Below are 16,133 nucleotides of genomic sequence, written 5' to 3' on the forward strand. Positions count from 1 at the left end.
CTCTGTATTTGAAATAGTTGTGTAAGACATTTGTCAGCCCCAAAATAAACCAAAAAATGATGAATTTTTAAATAATTTTAAAAGACAACTTGTAAGCATACTAGTCTCATTTATGACCATTAAATAAACAATGAACAAATAAAATTTGAAAAGCTTATTATTTTCACCTTAAATGTCTTATAGTCAATGTGTATATTTCAGGAATATTGCACCAATCTCACTTTCACTAAATTTGAACTAAGGCATAAAGGACATCTAAAATTTGAATGTTGTATGGCTAATTAACATTTAATAAACTTATTTTCTTTGTTTAAATGTCTTTGAAAATCAAATGTCTCATGCTGTTTTTCCTCATCAATATAATCCCAGTAGTCTTAGGAATGATTTTGTTAAATTGTTTGACAAAACCTAACTTGGCTACTTGTAATTTATAGTTGTTCACCCCTGTCACTTTGCAGTTTTACCCTACTGAAAAAATTTAGATTGTCTTGAAGCTGAATTGTTGACTGGATTTCCTATGTAGTTCACAGTATGGTTACAGAATACCAAAACAGCATTGTCGATGTGTTTTAAAAAGCATAGACTTGAAGTCAATGGGAATTTGACAAGACAGCCTGCTTATTATTGTAAGCCATTTGCAAGTTTTATGTTGTTCTTCACCTTAATTTTTAATGTGTAAACTTTAATGAAATTCAATTTTTAAAAGCTACTTAAAATAATTTTATTTATTCCCTAAGGAAATGGAATTGTCAAAACAAAAAAGTTGACCATTAAATTTGATTTAAAATTTGATTTTATTTAAAATTTCAAAGGATGACAATGGAAGCCATATAGCACTACTTTTTTTTTTTTTTGCCAAGTAGGCATCTGCACATTGTTTTTCACCTTTGAGATACCTTTTAGAGAGAAAGAAATACGCAAAATTTGATTAGTAAATTATCATACTTTGCATTTTATATGCTTCAAAATGTGAGTGTCTCATAGAAATTAGATGTTTACAGAAAGTGTATACATTTTCTTAAGTTGTATTAATTAGTCAAAATGAAAGTCAAAACTATTAAATACTCCAATTTAAAAGTATTTTCTACAAACCAGAATTCACTAAAAGAATGGCTTTTCAGGAGCATATCAAATTTTAATGACTTAAGCACTAAAAAGCATCTTCATAAGATGGGTCTCAACTCTAAGACAATCTATTAAACCCAATTTCATATTTTCAGTAATATAAAGGGGACTGTAATCTGTGTTCCAATTTTGTAAATCATCTTGTCCTTTTATTTTTACTAATTAATCATATTTTTCATAAATATTATCAACACTGATTAAATACATTTGCCTTTTTTACCTCGTAATCATACCATGTTCTAGTAAATTTGCTTTCCCTTTCTTTTCTTTCTTCCTTTTTTTTTTTTCAGGGACAAAATCTCATTCTGTCGCCCAGGCTGTAGTGCAGAGGTACAATCATAGCTCACTGAAGCCTCAAAACCCCTGGGCTCAAGCCATCCTCCTGCCTCAGCCTCCTGAGTAGCTGGGATTACAGTCATATGAGCCACCATGCTTGGCCTATTTTTAGAGACTATTTCATACTTTACCTCTTCCTCATAGTCACAAACCCGTAACTAGTTCTCTTTACTCTCAGTAAGAGACCTTACATCCTAGTTCATAAAGAAAATGTAGATACCAGGAAGAATGATTTTACTTTTTCCACATCGAATTTAGAAACCTAGATGGATCCATACTTATTTTTTTCTCTCTCTGCTCGTCTTCTATCCTGTTAAATAGAAACAATGCCACTGCCTCTCTTAAAGCCCACTTTCTCCACTTGTACTCTCGACTCATCATCCCCTCTTCCCTTCTGAAGAGCTTCTTTCTCTTTCCCAAATCATTTTCACTAGTGTAAAAGCATACTTAAATATAATCCATTAAGAAAACATCATTAGTCCTCCTATGACCTTGTACAGGCTGCCTTCATTTGTCTTTTAGCTAGCCCAAGAAAACCTTTAGAGAGATTCATGTATTGCCTCTACTTCTTCATATTCTATTCACTCAATTCATTCTAGCCTGACCTTTGTCCCTGTCACTTCCCTGAAACCCCTATTATAAAGGTTACGAATGGTTTTTGTCTCTTCAAATCCAGTGGACACGTTTCTGCTCTTTGACGCAGACTTTCAGAAGCATTCATCACGGTTGATTGTTCCTTACTTTTTGGAACACTTCCTTCTCTTGGCACGACATCACACTCTCTTGTGCCCCCAGGTCAGTCCTAGGGCCTTTCTTTTTCTCTATGTTATTTCTTCCTTTTGTGAAGTCATCTAGCCTGGTGACTTCAAATACCATTATATTTTGAAGTCTCTAAAACTTGCACCTTTATCCTTGACCTCTTTAGTGAATTCTCCACTCATATATCCAGTGGCACAATTGATGTCTTCACTAATGCTATGCTTACTAGACATATTAAATGTAAAATATTAAAATTGCACCTCTTCAATACTTTCTTCATTAGGCTTTATTCTATCTCAGTAAATTGTCTACATTCCACAGTTCAGTAGTTCAAGCCAAATATCTAGGATCATTCTTAATTTCTACTTTTCTCTATGTCTCTCTGAATCTAAGCATTCACCAACTGGAACCTCAGAGCTATCCACTTCTCTGTATCTCCATGGATATTATGAAAGCCACATTATTTCAACATAATCAGACTCCTTGCTTTCACCCTTAACCCCCTTATCCCATTCCCTATAGTCACAAGCGTCTTTTGAAAATGTACATCAGATTATTTTATCACCCTCCTTTAAACCTTTCTGTGGCCTCCCATTACACCTACAATAAAACCCAATCTCCCACAGGGTTCAGAGCTCCCAGAGATCTGGCTATTGCCTGCTTCTCTCATTTTCTTTCATACTATTCCTGTCCTCTCATGAATCTACAACCACAAAAGCCTTCTTTTTTCCCCTTGAACATACCATGCTCATTCCCACCTCAGTCTTTGCACCTGTAGTTACTTCTACATATCTGGCTGCTTTTACTCACTTCCACATTTTATTTAATGTGAGGTGCCATCTCATCTCTCAGTTTTCAACTCAGGGAGCTTTTTACTGACTATGTATCTGATATGCATTTATGTATTCTGGTGATCCTCTGTCATGCTCTCCTCCTCTATTACTACCTTTCTAACAGTAATACTACAGATAGGTCTAACAATTGGAACTGGAAATGGTCCAATTAATATATCTTTTTTTTTTTAACTCATTATGACATTTTCCTCCCTAAAATATAAGCTTCAGGAGGGCAGGGACTTTTTCTGTCTTGCTCATCACTTCTGAGTTAGAACAGCTGTTGGCATATAGTGGAGCTCAAGAAATATTGGTTAGAAGTTGAATACATAAAGATGCTAAGTCAGTGTCTCAAGCTCCTTTTTGTGTGCCGTTTAGTTCCTCTTATATTAGATGCTCAATTTGCTTATTAATCAATTAGGTGACATTGAATCTCCCACCAGACTGTATAACATAAGACACAGTTCAAATACTGTTCAAATACTGGGGAAGACAAAGTTCAAACACTATATATGTAGCATCTGGGTTTCACTATCTCTTCATTCAATAATGTTTTAAAATATGAGCCATAAAAATTGAGCACTAGAAATGGCATAAATTAAGTGAAATATTGATATAGAACAATGGTGCTTTTATTTAAAAATATATTTCATTGGGTATTTATTTCTAATAACATTGTATGATGTTTCACGATATAAAATATCCATCATTCTGTTTTTTTCTTAGGAAAAAAAAATCTGTTCCCTCCTGCTTGATTAAAAACGGAGTACAGCAAAACACTGAAGGGCTTTCTAATTATCAAATAAATATTAAATTATGTCCAATGTCCTTTTACTGTTAATGTCTTTTAGCCTGACTCTTTGAAAAATGCTATCTTTTAATAAAAAGTAAAATTATTTTTTGGTCATCTTTATTTCTCAGAAATAGAATGCTACCACATATTTTCACAAACCATCCTCTGGTTTTAGATAAGGATATTTAGAATCCTCAGACCATTTCACATTTTAAAAATAAATATAAAGTCATTTTTTCCCGAAATGTAATTGATTTAAAAAATTGCTTTGAAAATTTCTTCAAAAAATGACGACTTTAGTTTTGCATGTAGTAATTGTCAAGACTCTTAAATCATAGAAACAAGAACGTAAAAATAGAATTTCCTTAAGCCAAAATGTGGTATTATTAGTTTAAATATGCAGATATGTTAGTAAGGCACCCGGCCTTAAAAGTGGCTGCAAAGGGGATCTCTCTCCATCTTGTGTGTTTGTCTACTTTCTCCTGTCTCTGTTTTATTTTTTCCCAGTGTAGTAAGCTTTGGGATAGGAAAGTGGTTAAGTGAGGAATCAGTGATCACCAGCAGCTCTGAATAAACTTCATTCCAGTTTAATGACCAACGAGAAAAAAAAAAAAGCTTTAACTTTCCCAGTTCCACTGAAGGATTTTGATAGAAGCAGAGTACCTAATTCCTATGATTAGTGCAGATGGGGATACCTTCTCATCTTTCTGGGCAAGAAGATAGAGTCTGCTTTCAATGGATAGGGAAAGGAGAACAGGGTAGTGCTTGGCTGCTCAGAGCATACAATGGAAACCTCTGCTTACCATAATATATCTCTCCCATCTGTGGTCACCCCTCCCCAGTCAGAGGCTGCCCCACCAGCTTTCGATGGCATGATTCTCGCAATGTCCTGAACAACTCTCTGTATGATATTTATTTCCCTTCATCAAGCCCAATTGTAGTGCGTCATGATTCTCAGCGACCTACAGGGTGAACAATTATCTTAACCAACCTGGCACAGTCAGTATAAATTTGAAGCAAAAATAGCTCTGTTAAAATTAAAATTGCCATGTAAAAGAGAGAAACAGTGTTAGTCCCTACTTGAGAGCACATATCTTATCCCACTGTCAAGGCTGGTAAACTTTGCTTCCCTGGTGTGGATTTCTTTGGTCAACCCATCTGCCTGGCTAGATTCAGCCCATGAGAAAGGTTTTTCTTGTCCTCCATGGAACCCTGAGAGGGGAGCTGGAGAGGGAGGTGCACATGCTGTGACTGTGCTGATTGAGCAGCCACTTCATAGTTGCATGAGAATGTGAATTGGGGGATTATTTTGTTATGCTAGGAGGTGGAGGTTTTGTGGTTGTTGTTGTTATTGTTTTATTTTGTTTTTTTTTTTAAGAAAAAAATTTTCTAAAAATCTATGCCTATTGCTTATCAGTTTCACCACAGGGTAACTAGTATCTAGTAGCTCATTTTTTTTTTTTTTCTTCTTCAGTCTGTATCTTTGTATGTGTCTCTGCCCTTGAAGTTCTAGCAACAAGCCTCAGGGCTCTGCCCATTCCCTAAATTCTTAGATTAACTGACTGTTTGTTTTTTACTTGACCTCTGCCTTGAGTCCACTGAAGACAATAGAATGCTGTCACCTCCCCAGGCATCATCCCAGTTGATTTTTCCTTTCAAATAAGGTCCTTAATCTCTCTCTTTTTTTTTTTTTTGCAAGGAATGCCTACACCAAGAGGTATTAGGTCTAGTCCTGGAAGATCTGGTGCCCTCTTTGAAGTTCTCCCTGATCTTTTTTCTAACTGGAGAATAGGGCATAGCATCCCTGAGCTCTTAGATTACTTGGAAAGGGCAGAAAGCATCTCTAACTGAAGCTATGTAATTACATGGTGCCCCTTTTATGCTTGCAAATGAAGCTTGGAGTATGACTTTTCACTTCTTTTAGCCCCTAGAAAAAAAGGCCATGGAACAAGCATGCTGACATTTTTCTCCCCAATTCTGAAAAGCTATAGTTTCATTAGATGAAAAAAATTGAATCCTAAACTCAATGAACAATAATTTGGCATGCTTAATTTTCCTTCTCTATCCATCGTCTACTTTTACTTTCTTCTCTTTGTTCCTCTCTCTAAGGAATCTATTCAAAATTGCTGTTTCTCCTGGCTTCCATATTTCGGAACATTGTTCAACCTTTTTGTGACTAATGTTCTGTGAATTTCTCAGTGGCTTTGATTCAGACTCTCAGATCTTTTGCTTCCTTGTTTTTAATTGCTTCTCTAGTTGACTCGTCCTGTGTATTTTAATTTCTGATTATTTTTTCATCACCAAGACAGATACCTTCATCAGCCCTAATCACTCTTCACTCTTACTCATATAATCGCCAGCAGTTTTCAATTGTTTATTTTTCCCTTCTCTAACTTATAGTATCCATTTCTACTTAATCTTCTTAAAAGGGTAAGCTGATAATGCAACCCCTTGCTCCTAAACCTCTGGTGACCTCATTCATTTATTCTTTCAGTCTTTGATACCTGCCAAATACCATGCTAGTTATTGTAGATAAATGATGACTAATGCAGAGCAGCTCCAGCTTTCATGATGTTTATAGTCTATCCGAAAAAAAAAATTTAAAGACATGCTTCTTTCCCTGGTTTTTAGAACTCTCTCCAATATGCTCACAACTTTCTATCCTCCTGATGAAAACATTTATCTGACTTTTACAGCATATCTTTGTTTTTTTTTTTCCTATGTAGTGAGAGCACAGTGGCTTTTTAGAGGACTCTTATCACTAGACTCTGCAACTTTAAGCTTGGCACAAACTCTTTGTGTCTCAATCTCTTAGTCTTTATTTTTTTATTTTATGGAGATAGAATCTCACTCTGTTGCCCAGGCCAGAGTGCAGTAACACAATCATAGCTCCCTGTAACCTTGAACACCTGGATTCAAGTGATCCTCCCATCTCAGCTTCCTGAGTGGCTGGACTACAGGGGCAGGGCACCACACCCAGCTAATTTTTCTATTTTTTTGTGGAGGCAAGGTATTGCTATGTTTCCCAGGCTGGTCATGAATTTCTGGGCTCGGGCCTCCCAAAGTGCTGGGATTATAGGCGTGAGCCACTGCACCCAGCCTCAGTCTCATAGTCTTTAAATGATAATGATAGGAAATAATTACTTACATGTATCAAGTATTTGCTTTGGGCTGGCAAAACCTAGTGGTTAAAAGCACAGACTCTCGGTCAGTCACACTGCCTGGCTCTGGGTCCTGGTGCTGTTCCTTATCAGCTATATGACTGTCAGGTCTCATTGCCTTGGCGTCTTCATCTGTAAATTCATCTGTAAAGTGGGGAGAATAACATTGGGAATGATTAAATAAGTTAATAAAGTAAAAACCATTGAAACAGTGCCAAGCACACTGTAAGAGCTATGTAAGTCTTAGCAATTTCTGTTATTACTTTTTTTTTTTTTTTTTTTTTTTGAGACAAGAGCCTCGCTCTGTTGCCCTGGCTGGAGTGCAGTGGTACGATCTTGGCTCACTGCAACCTCCACCTGGTTCAAGCAATTCTCCTGTCTTTGCCTCCCGAGTAGATGGAATTACAGGCACGTGCCACCACACCTGGCTAGTTTTTGTATTTTTAGTAGAGATGGGGTTTTACAATGTTGGCCAGGTTGGTCTCTAACTCCTGACCTCAAGTATCCACCTGCTTCTGCCTCCCAAAGTATTGGGATTACAAGTGTGAGCCACCACGCCTGGCCAATTTCTGTTATTACTTTTCTTAGTAAGTGGCACTCTTATTCATATTTTACCAATTAGGAAACGAAATACTTTGCCCAGGGCCACACGTAAGTGACAGAGTCAGGGTTCCAACCTGGACATCCTAGTTTCAGAGGAGGCATTGGTAATTACTACTCTATACAGTCTCCATTATGGAATTTCTGTAATAATGTAGTTAAATAATCAATATATAATAAAATTTAAAACTGTAATGCACTATGAATATTTCAGATATTATTATGCATACTATAGTGAGTTATGTTTGAGACACTAATTTTTTTTCTTTTCCATCACTTAAAACCTTTTCACTATACCAGTAATTACAAACAACATTTTAATGGCATTGTATAATTAGACAATCCCTTCACATACATGCATGTATTTACATTGCTACTTTCAGAGGATGGCAAAGTCAGTAAAATCATCTGTATTTTGAAAAAGAGAATGCTGAGGATCAGAAAAGTTAAGTAACTTGCCCAAGCGTTCACAGATAGTAAATGAGAAAATCTAATGTAATTCCAAAGCGCCAAATGTCATCCAGTGTTTTGCTATCTTACCCTGCTGTTTTCTAATGATTTATTTTTTAACAGTTTGAAAACTAATTTTATAATATAGTTTACCGTTATAAATTTATGTAAATATTAATATATCTTTAGGTACAACTGCATAACTAGTTGAACTTATATTCTTTCCTTTTTCTTTTTAAAGATTGTGATTGCTAGCATCATGTGCAGTTACAATAAAAATGACTGGATGGAACTTGCCAAGAAGTCTGAGGTAATGGTTGCTTTAGTATATATTTATTTTATTTCTTCTCTCCTATTTTTATTAGTTTTAAATAAAGAGCTGCCATGAAAAATAATACAATAGAAGTAAAATTGAATTGAAAATGTAACTTAAAACATTTCTATTATAATTTGTTTACCCTGTGTTTTCATTAAAATGATGGAAATGTAAATTTAAAAGGAATTTATTCTATAAAAGCGGTCTCTTGGATTTCACACACTACCTAAAAATCCTTTATTCTCTGAATCCATACGCTCTTTATTTGCATGTTAAGCAAACTGTATATTATGATGGATGCCATGATAAAATTTAATTCTACCTTTGAGAGTCTAACTTGATCTTACCTTGCCTTTAGGCAAACTAGTTTGACAGTAAGAGAAGAAATTTTGAATATAAAACTCTTGAATATTTAAAGTATAAAAGGTTCATTTAATACTATTCTAGTTTGAATACAGACATGCATGAAAGAGTGGGACAGAATGCTTCTGAATGGAACACTAGTCAGCAGGTTTTCCATAATATAAATTGAATCCTGCACAAATGCAAACAACCATGTGCCTTAAATTTGTATTTCAAATAGAAAAATACATACTTAAAATTATACACTTATGTCCATCATGCTGTCATGGAAAATAGTCTAGAGAGTCTTAGCTGGGGTTCCTTGAAAACCTCTCAGTAACGTAGAAGACTAAATCTAACTATACCAATGAACTAATTGACGCTACATTATAAAATATTGCAAAGCTGCCTATAGTGTTCAAAAATGTTGATTATACATTTTTTTGGATATTTTAAAACTGAGAAGGGAAAAATTACTACTGGGACTTAGAGGGGTGAAGTTAAACATGATCAGTAATTGGCCTCATGATCTTCCATGCTGGGTTCATTTGATACATGTATTTACCTAATTGACCATGAAATCTTCCACAGAGCCCGTGCATGGCATGAGCTTTGCCAATTTTAAGCTGACTATGATGAATGGCTTTATCATGCCACTTGCTTCTCTGCCTTTCTGTAAGAACAAAATACTTTTCAAAATTATTTTTTTCAATATTAGACATTAATTTTTAAATAGACAAGATTACTTTTTATAAGTCAAAAGCCTTTAATTATAAACAAACTAGCTAACCTAAAGGTATTTTTCACATTTCATATTTTTCTTTAATTTTAGTTTTATTTAATATCACCTTCTAATTACTTTATAGCAAAAACATAAATAAAAAGAAAGGGAGAAAGAAAAAAAAGAAAGAAGGGAGGAAAAGGTATGCCTTTTGTTCAGTCAAAACAGTCTGCAAAATCTCTCCATAGCAGAGCAGTCTACATAACAAGAGGGTATGATAATGTCAATTAAAAAATAAAAGTCTTCACTATAATCTTAAATCTGGACTAGCCCAGGAGATATCATATGAAGGAAATATCCCCCAGGCCTTCACAGCTTCTAGGAGGGTAGCATTAAACAGCATGATTTCATCACAGCTCATATGGAAGGCACCCAATAACGTTTTGTAGAATCAGTATTTGGTTTTGGTTTTATGAATGTGCTTCAAAACAGGTTAAAACAGATTTCCTTACAATGGAAAAACCCACATTAAAACAAACCAACAAAAACATATTCAAGTCAAAATTACTGTACTACCTAAAATGTACATTTCTTTTGGGGTGGTGATACAGGGATGTAAGAAATCAGAGACACCACACCAGCACTCTAGCATGGCACCTGTTTTAAGTTTAGCTAATGATGTGATGTGATGATGTATACTAAACCTTAAGTTTATAAAACCCTCTTTATGGCAGATTAATCCTTGAATTACACAATAGAGAGCTGAGGAAACCTGCTATCAGCTTTTTACTACTTTATCTGAAACAGAAATGACACATATGGAGCAGTAGAACCTTAGAATGCACATGCGTTTCCTGTTGTCTTCTATATTCTTCAACCTGGTTTGAATTTGTCATGTTTTTGAGCACCATAAAGAAGTTTCTACTACTTGTGTCAAATCAGTAGCATTGTTAGAATCTAGTTAGTTTTCTTGATCCAGGTACCTGATCACAGGCTGTCTTGCTTTTCTGGAACCTTGGTAGTCTACACCAATTCTATGCAAAAGAAGATTTATGAAACACCTACTATGTATAAAGTCCCTGGCTAGCCAAAACAAAGATGAATAATAGGGAGCAATCAGATATGCCAAACTGAGCCATTACTGAAGGTTCACAATATTCACTTGTAAATGGATCCAGTGTAGTCGATCTTGAATCAATTTCTTTCTTAATTTGTAATCAGCCTTGAAAATAGAGCCTGAGTAAAAGTTAATGTGAAAAAGCTTTATTGAAGTATAAAATCTCAGAGAAGTAAGACTGAGGAGAAAAGAGAAATGACATAGGAAGAAGGGAAAACAAGTGCAATATGGTGCATTCCAGAGCTGGCCACAACTTCACAAGGAAATGGAGCCAATTGCTCAGTCATATGGCACAGGGAATAGCACATCATTTCTCAAGATGATAGAATCACCCATTCGCTCATCACTTTCTAGGAAAGGAAGTGGAAGGAATGAGTCTACTGGCTCCTTCAGTCTCCTGTCTCTCACTGGTCCCATTTCACTCCATGGGGCTCTACTTTCCTCTGAACTTTTGAGTGGCATGTCCTGCCCCTTCAGGGCAGCTGCTAGGGAAGCTAGATTTCCTAACATGGGGTGTGATGCTTCTTCTAAACCCAGAATTGTAGGGGAAGGCCAGAGCCTCCTGACGGGGCCTGGGCACTGGTGTTCCTGGAGCTCTCACTTTGACAGGCTCAGTGGAGGTTGTGACACAACCCACTCTCATCTGGAGAGAGTCTGTGAGAGCGGACAGTTACTATAGGAGATGTGAAGATAGCAACAGGGACTGGGGCTCCCCTTTAACTAGTGGCAAAATTCCTGGGTGACAAGTACGGCCATCAAATTTGAGGAAGCGTATAATTGGCTGTGGTCCAAAATGCATCATTACCAAGTTTAACTACAATAGCTCCACTAATCTTCTTGCTCTCAACCAATCCAAATTCTTTCCATCTTTCCTTATTTCAGAACCCTTAACTTGACCATTAAGTGCTACTTGGCCCCTCCCCTGCCTGCCTCTCCCCAGTGTCACTATGGGTCTGTTTTCTGCATTCCAGATCCCACTGCCTTCTTTTCCTCCTCCAACACTTTCCCAACTCAGAGCGTTTGCTGTTCCCTTGACCTGCAATGTTCTCTCTTCCTCAATCCTGAGCCTTTGGCTATGTAGTTTAAACCTCCCTGTCCTATTCTGTAAGACCCTGTCTTCAGAGGCCAGTTGACCAGATGGTTAATGAAGCTTAAGCTTCAGGGCATTTGCTTGCATGGGCCACTTCCAAGTCCCTATACCTAACTCTGTGTTTACAATGTTTGATTATTGTTTTTTCCTTAAAGAGGGTTTTCCAAATTATTTAAGCATTAGGCTCCCCAAAATCTGGATCTGCCTCTGTCTGTGTTTTTCCTCTGTAGCATATAATAAACTGGTGATTAACAGTTGTGTCATTGGCCATTACTAATAGTTCCTCTGTCCTGCTTGTTAGAAAGCAAGTTCCATGGGGATCGAGACCCTTGCATAGTTCACTGCTTAATCCTCAATTCCAAGCACAAGGCTTTCTCTACCAGCAGATATTTGTTGAATGAAGTAAAAAAGAAGTATACAGTTCGAGTATTGCCATGTGACAAACAAAAAGGAAGCCATTACAGAATAAATGGGAAGAATGGTATTTTATTTGGCACCCATGAACTTGAAGTGTTTAAAATCCAATGATGATGATTTTAAGTCAGGTACCTGATGAGAGATTGCCAAGGTTCTGACCACCTTTGGTAGGAAGAGACAAGGAAGGTCCAGCAGAAAGGCACAGGCACTAAAACCAAGTGACCACACTATTCCTAGCGGGGCCAAAATAAAACACTAAAACACTAACAAGCCAGGTTCCTATCAGTTTTTTTACCTGAATCTGGGTAGCAATATGTCATGAATTAACTAGCTATGAGAGTTAGAAATCTCAAATAGTTTGAGGTAAAAATCAAACAGAGGCACATTACAGAGATATGTAGGACCAGTTGGATGTTAAGTCTCTGAACAGGGACAATAACAGGACAGAATGGAATCACAGGAGATAGACACGCAGCTGGAGATGAGAGATAGTAACTGACTTTTATGTCCAGTGGGGCCCAGGTCTATGTCAGAGAGGTTTAAGATCCCAGAGAACTTTAACTCCAGTTTTGGATAGTTGAGACTAGAGGATAGAATTGCTACTTGGAAAGTCAACATCTGACCCCATGTATTCATTTAACAGAAGAAGTTAAGAGGGAATCCAATAACTGTGCCTTTCATGCCCCAGTACAGTACACTGTTCTCACCCTACTTGAGCTCTGATGTCCTTTGTCAGCCCCTGTCACCCATGGACGTCTTCCCTTCCCACTTGGACCGTGGTATACCGCACCATGCCACTGGCCATGTAGACATCCTTCTGGCTCTGCTCCGCTTAGGCTGTGACATCCCACACTGGGCCCTCATGGCTCCTCCTCAAATGCTCGTGTTCACCTCTCTTGCCCTGCCTGACCAATGACTTTAGAGCTGTATTGATCAGGAAGGTAAGGGAAAGAAAGGAAGAGGTAAGGAAAGAAGGAGAAGAGAGGAGAAATGCTTTGTGCCTGATTTCGTTGTATATGTTGCACAAGAGTTTGTGGTTTTGCCACCTTAGTTTCTCTGGGTGTTTTTATAAAATGGTTCAGAGAATTTTAAAAATTATACCACTGCCATATTCCAAGAATTTCTCAGGATAGTTTTCCTTTCCCTCCTGAGGTATAGACAATGTAGGACCAGGTGAGTTATCTTAAATCATTTTCATATCAAGGCAAAGGAAGCAAAAGTCAGAGGTCTAGTTGGATGGATAGGTAAGTATTTAGATAGATAGATGATTGATAGGTAGATAGATAAAGTATTTAGATAGATAGTATACATCTTTATAGTATTTACTACATTCCAGAAGTCATTTACTTTTATCAAATTTATTTTTTATCACTCCTCTTTAAATTTTATATATGTTAAAGCTCTTATTTTTCTTTTCAGTTTACTTAAAACTGTAAAAAATAAACTTTCTTTTTTGGCACCTCTCATTTCCTGTATTAATCTTGGAAACATTTAAAAATACATCTCCCTAGAACTCTTCTGTGCAAATATCAAGTTTATTTATACCTTATAACAACTCTGTGACTTAGTTCCACTTTTTAAATATATTTTAATTTTTAATTTTTAATTTTTTTTGGAGTTCTAACTTATCACTGACTTGATGTTCTTCTTTTTTTTTCTTTTTTTGAGGAAACTAAGGCCAAAAGTAGTGAAATAATGTGTTCAAGTTCACACAGCTAGGTTGGAGTAAAAGTGGGATTCAAACCCATAGTTTGGCCCAGAGTCCACACCATATATATATATATACACACACACATACATACATATATATATATATACACACATACATATATATATACACACACACACATACATATATATATATACACACACATACATATATATATATATACACACACACACAACACACACACACACAAACTCTCTCTACTGTGTAGAGAGGGATGATAAATAGATAATGTAGGAAATTAGTAACAGTGTATTTCCTATGTCACTGCCATCACTAGGATATTTCATTTTATAACCATTTAGGTGAGTTAGAATAAACTCCGGGTTAAGTGACTAAACTAAAAAGCTTGTGACTAACAAGAATCAGAATGCATGCCCAATTTCAGTTAATTTAACATTTCATGCTAATTCAGCAATTAAGGCTTTTTGAATGGTTAGAGTTGCTTGGAAATGGAATTAACTGCCTTTTAAGGTGGTGTGCATCCTGAGACAGGAATTTTCAAGCAGAGGCCACATGAGTGTTCCTGTTCTCATGGTGTCACCTTGAACAGCATTGTCTGTTTTTGAGGCTTGGATGCACATTTCAAAGGCCTTTGCAGGCGTGTTTGGTGAGTGGGCATTTGTATATGTGTATAATGTTGGGGAAATTATAATAATTAGTCATTGAAAAAATTTTATATTGGACAGGTGATTTTAAAATATTTTAATTTTTACTTCAAGCTTGGAAGCTGTAATGATATCGAGCTGTTATGTTTTTCATAACACACTATGACAACTCCAGCCATAAAATAAGTGATTTGTAGTAAATTATAATAGTGGGTATAAATGCAGGTCCTGGACTCAAAATGCTTGGGTTCAAGACCCTACTATCAGCTATAAGCTGTGGGATGTTGGATAAATCACTTGAACTCTTCATGTCTCAGTTTTATCAATTATAAAGTAGAAATAATGATATATCCTACCTCTTAGAGTTGCTGTGAGGATAAAGTAAGATAAAACATACAAAGGACATAGTAAAGTATCTGGCATATTGTAAATGCTCAATTAATGTTAGCTATTATTATGTAATATGGTAGCTAGGTGTAAGTTTGAAATGAAATATGCATAATGTAAATATGTATACAATTATGATGCAAAGCCTTATTTAATCCAAAATGATGTTGAATTGATTTGCTGTTAATTGCTGCATTTCAGTTAAATAGAGAAGTCTAAAGGAAATATTTGAAGTAACCAGGAAATAAGAAACATGTCATAAGTGTATACTTGCACTATACAATCTTTTCGCTAAGCTGGTAATTACTGCATGGCATGGTTTTGAGACAGGTCATATTATCCACAGTTGACACTTGAGCAGCTGGAGGCAAAGAAGGTTGACTGACTTGTCCAAATCATCCCCAATTCCTTAGCTACAGGCGTAAGATTAGAACTCAGGATTCAGCAGGCTGTGCTCATCCATGCTCACTACCATACTATCAAGGAAAGAGTAGCATGGTTTTCAGCAAATCTCAAATAACATGAAGACTTTTAAAATCGGATTAGGAAAGCAAAACCATAATGAACCATGTTAAAAAACAGCTCAATGATCAAATGGACTTTAACAAATGTGCAGAAGAAAAAGCAGACTCACTAATCAATAAAGATAGGCAAGAATATCAACCGATTAATGACTAGCTGGAATTCTTAAGTTTGTTGAGGTCCTACTTAAAATTCATAAAGCAGAAAAAAATAGGCTAAAATCTTAAACAATTAGGAAGGAAAGAGAAAGAAGAAACAACTGTTGCCCTAAAGAAAGGTCTGGTGTACTTAGAAAGTAGTGAACTATTTTTTAAGCCTTTGCATGTGATAAACCTGTTAAAATACTCTTGTAACCAATTCAAGCTTCTAGTTGGCCTTACCAAAAAATAAACCGCAGTACTGGAAAAATTATAGAAGTTAGGTAAAAGAATATAAAATTTCAATCAGCTAGTTCATTCCTCCATCTCTAAAATTACTATAACTTTTTTTTTTGGAAATGGAGTCTTGCCTGTCACCCAGGCTAGAGTGCAGTGGCGTGGTCTCAGCTCACTGCCACCTCTGCCTCCCAGGTTCAAGCCATTCTCCTGCCTCAGCCTCCCGAGTAGCTGGGATTACAGGCACAGGCCGCCACACCCAGCTAATCTTTTGTATTTTGGAAGAGATGGGGTTTCACTGTGTTGCCTGGCTGGTCTTGAAATCCTAAGCTCAGGCAATCCTCCCACCTCGGCCTCCCGAAGTGCTAGGATTACAGTTGTGAGCTACTGCACCCGGCCAGTATAATATATAATATTTATATATATAAATATATAATATATAAATATATATAATAT

At 36.3% G+C, this 16,133-nt stretch overlaps 1 protein-coding gene across 1 annotated transcript in view; it reads left to right on the forward strand.

Annotated features, from left to right (window-relative positions):
* The window catches only part of DPYD (dihydropyrimidine dehydrogenase), an 870,422-nt gene that overhangs the window by 567,420 nt on the left and 286,869 nt on the right, over positions 1 to 16,133 (forward strand). Inside the window, exon 15 of the mRNA XM_032155293.2 lies at positions 8,299 to 8,367. Coding sequence (XP_032011184.1) covers positions 8,299 to 8,367 — 69 coding nt within the window. The remainder of the gene's footprint in view (positions 1 to 8,298; positions 8,368 to 16,133) is intronic.

This window comes from Hylobates moloch, unplaced genomic scaffold, assembly GCF_009828535.3.
Source record: "Hylobates moloch isolate HMO894 unplaced genomic scaffold, HMol_V3 SCAFFOLD_5, whole genome shotgun sequence".
Lineage (NCBI taxonomy): Eukaryota > Metazoa > Chordata > Mammalia > Primates > Hylobatidae > Hylobates > Hylobates moloch.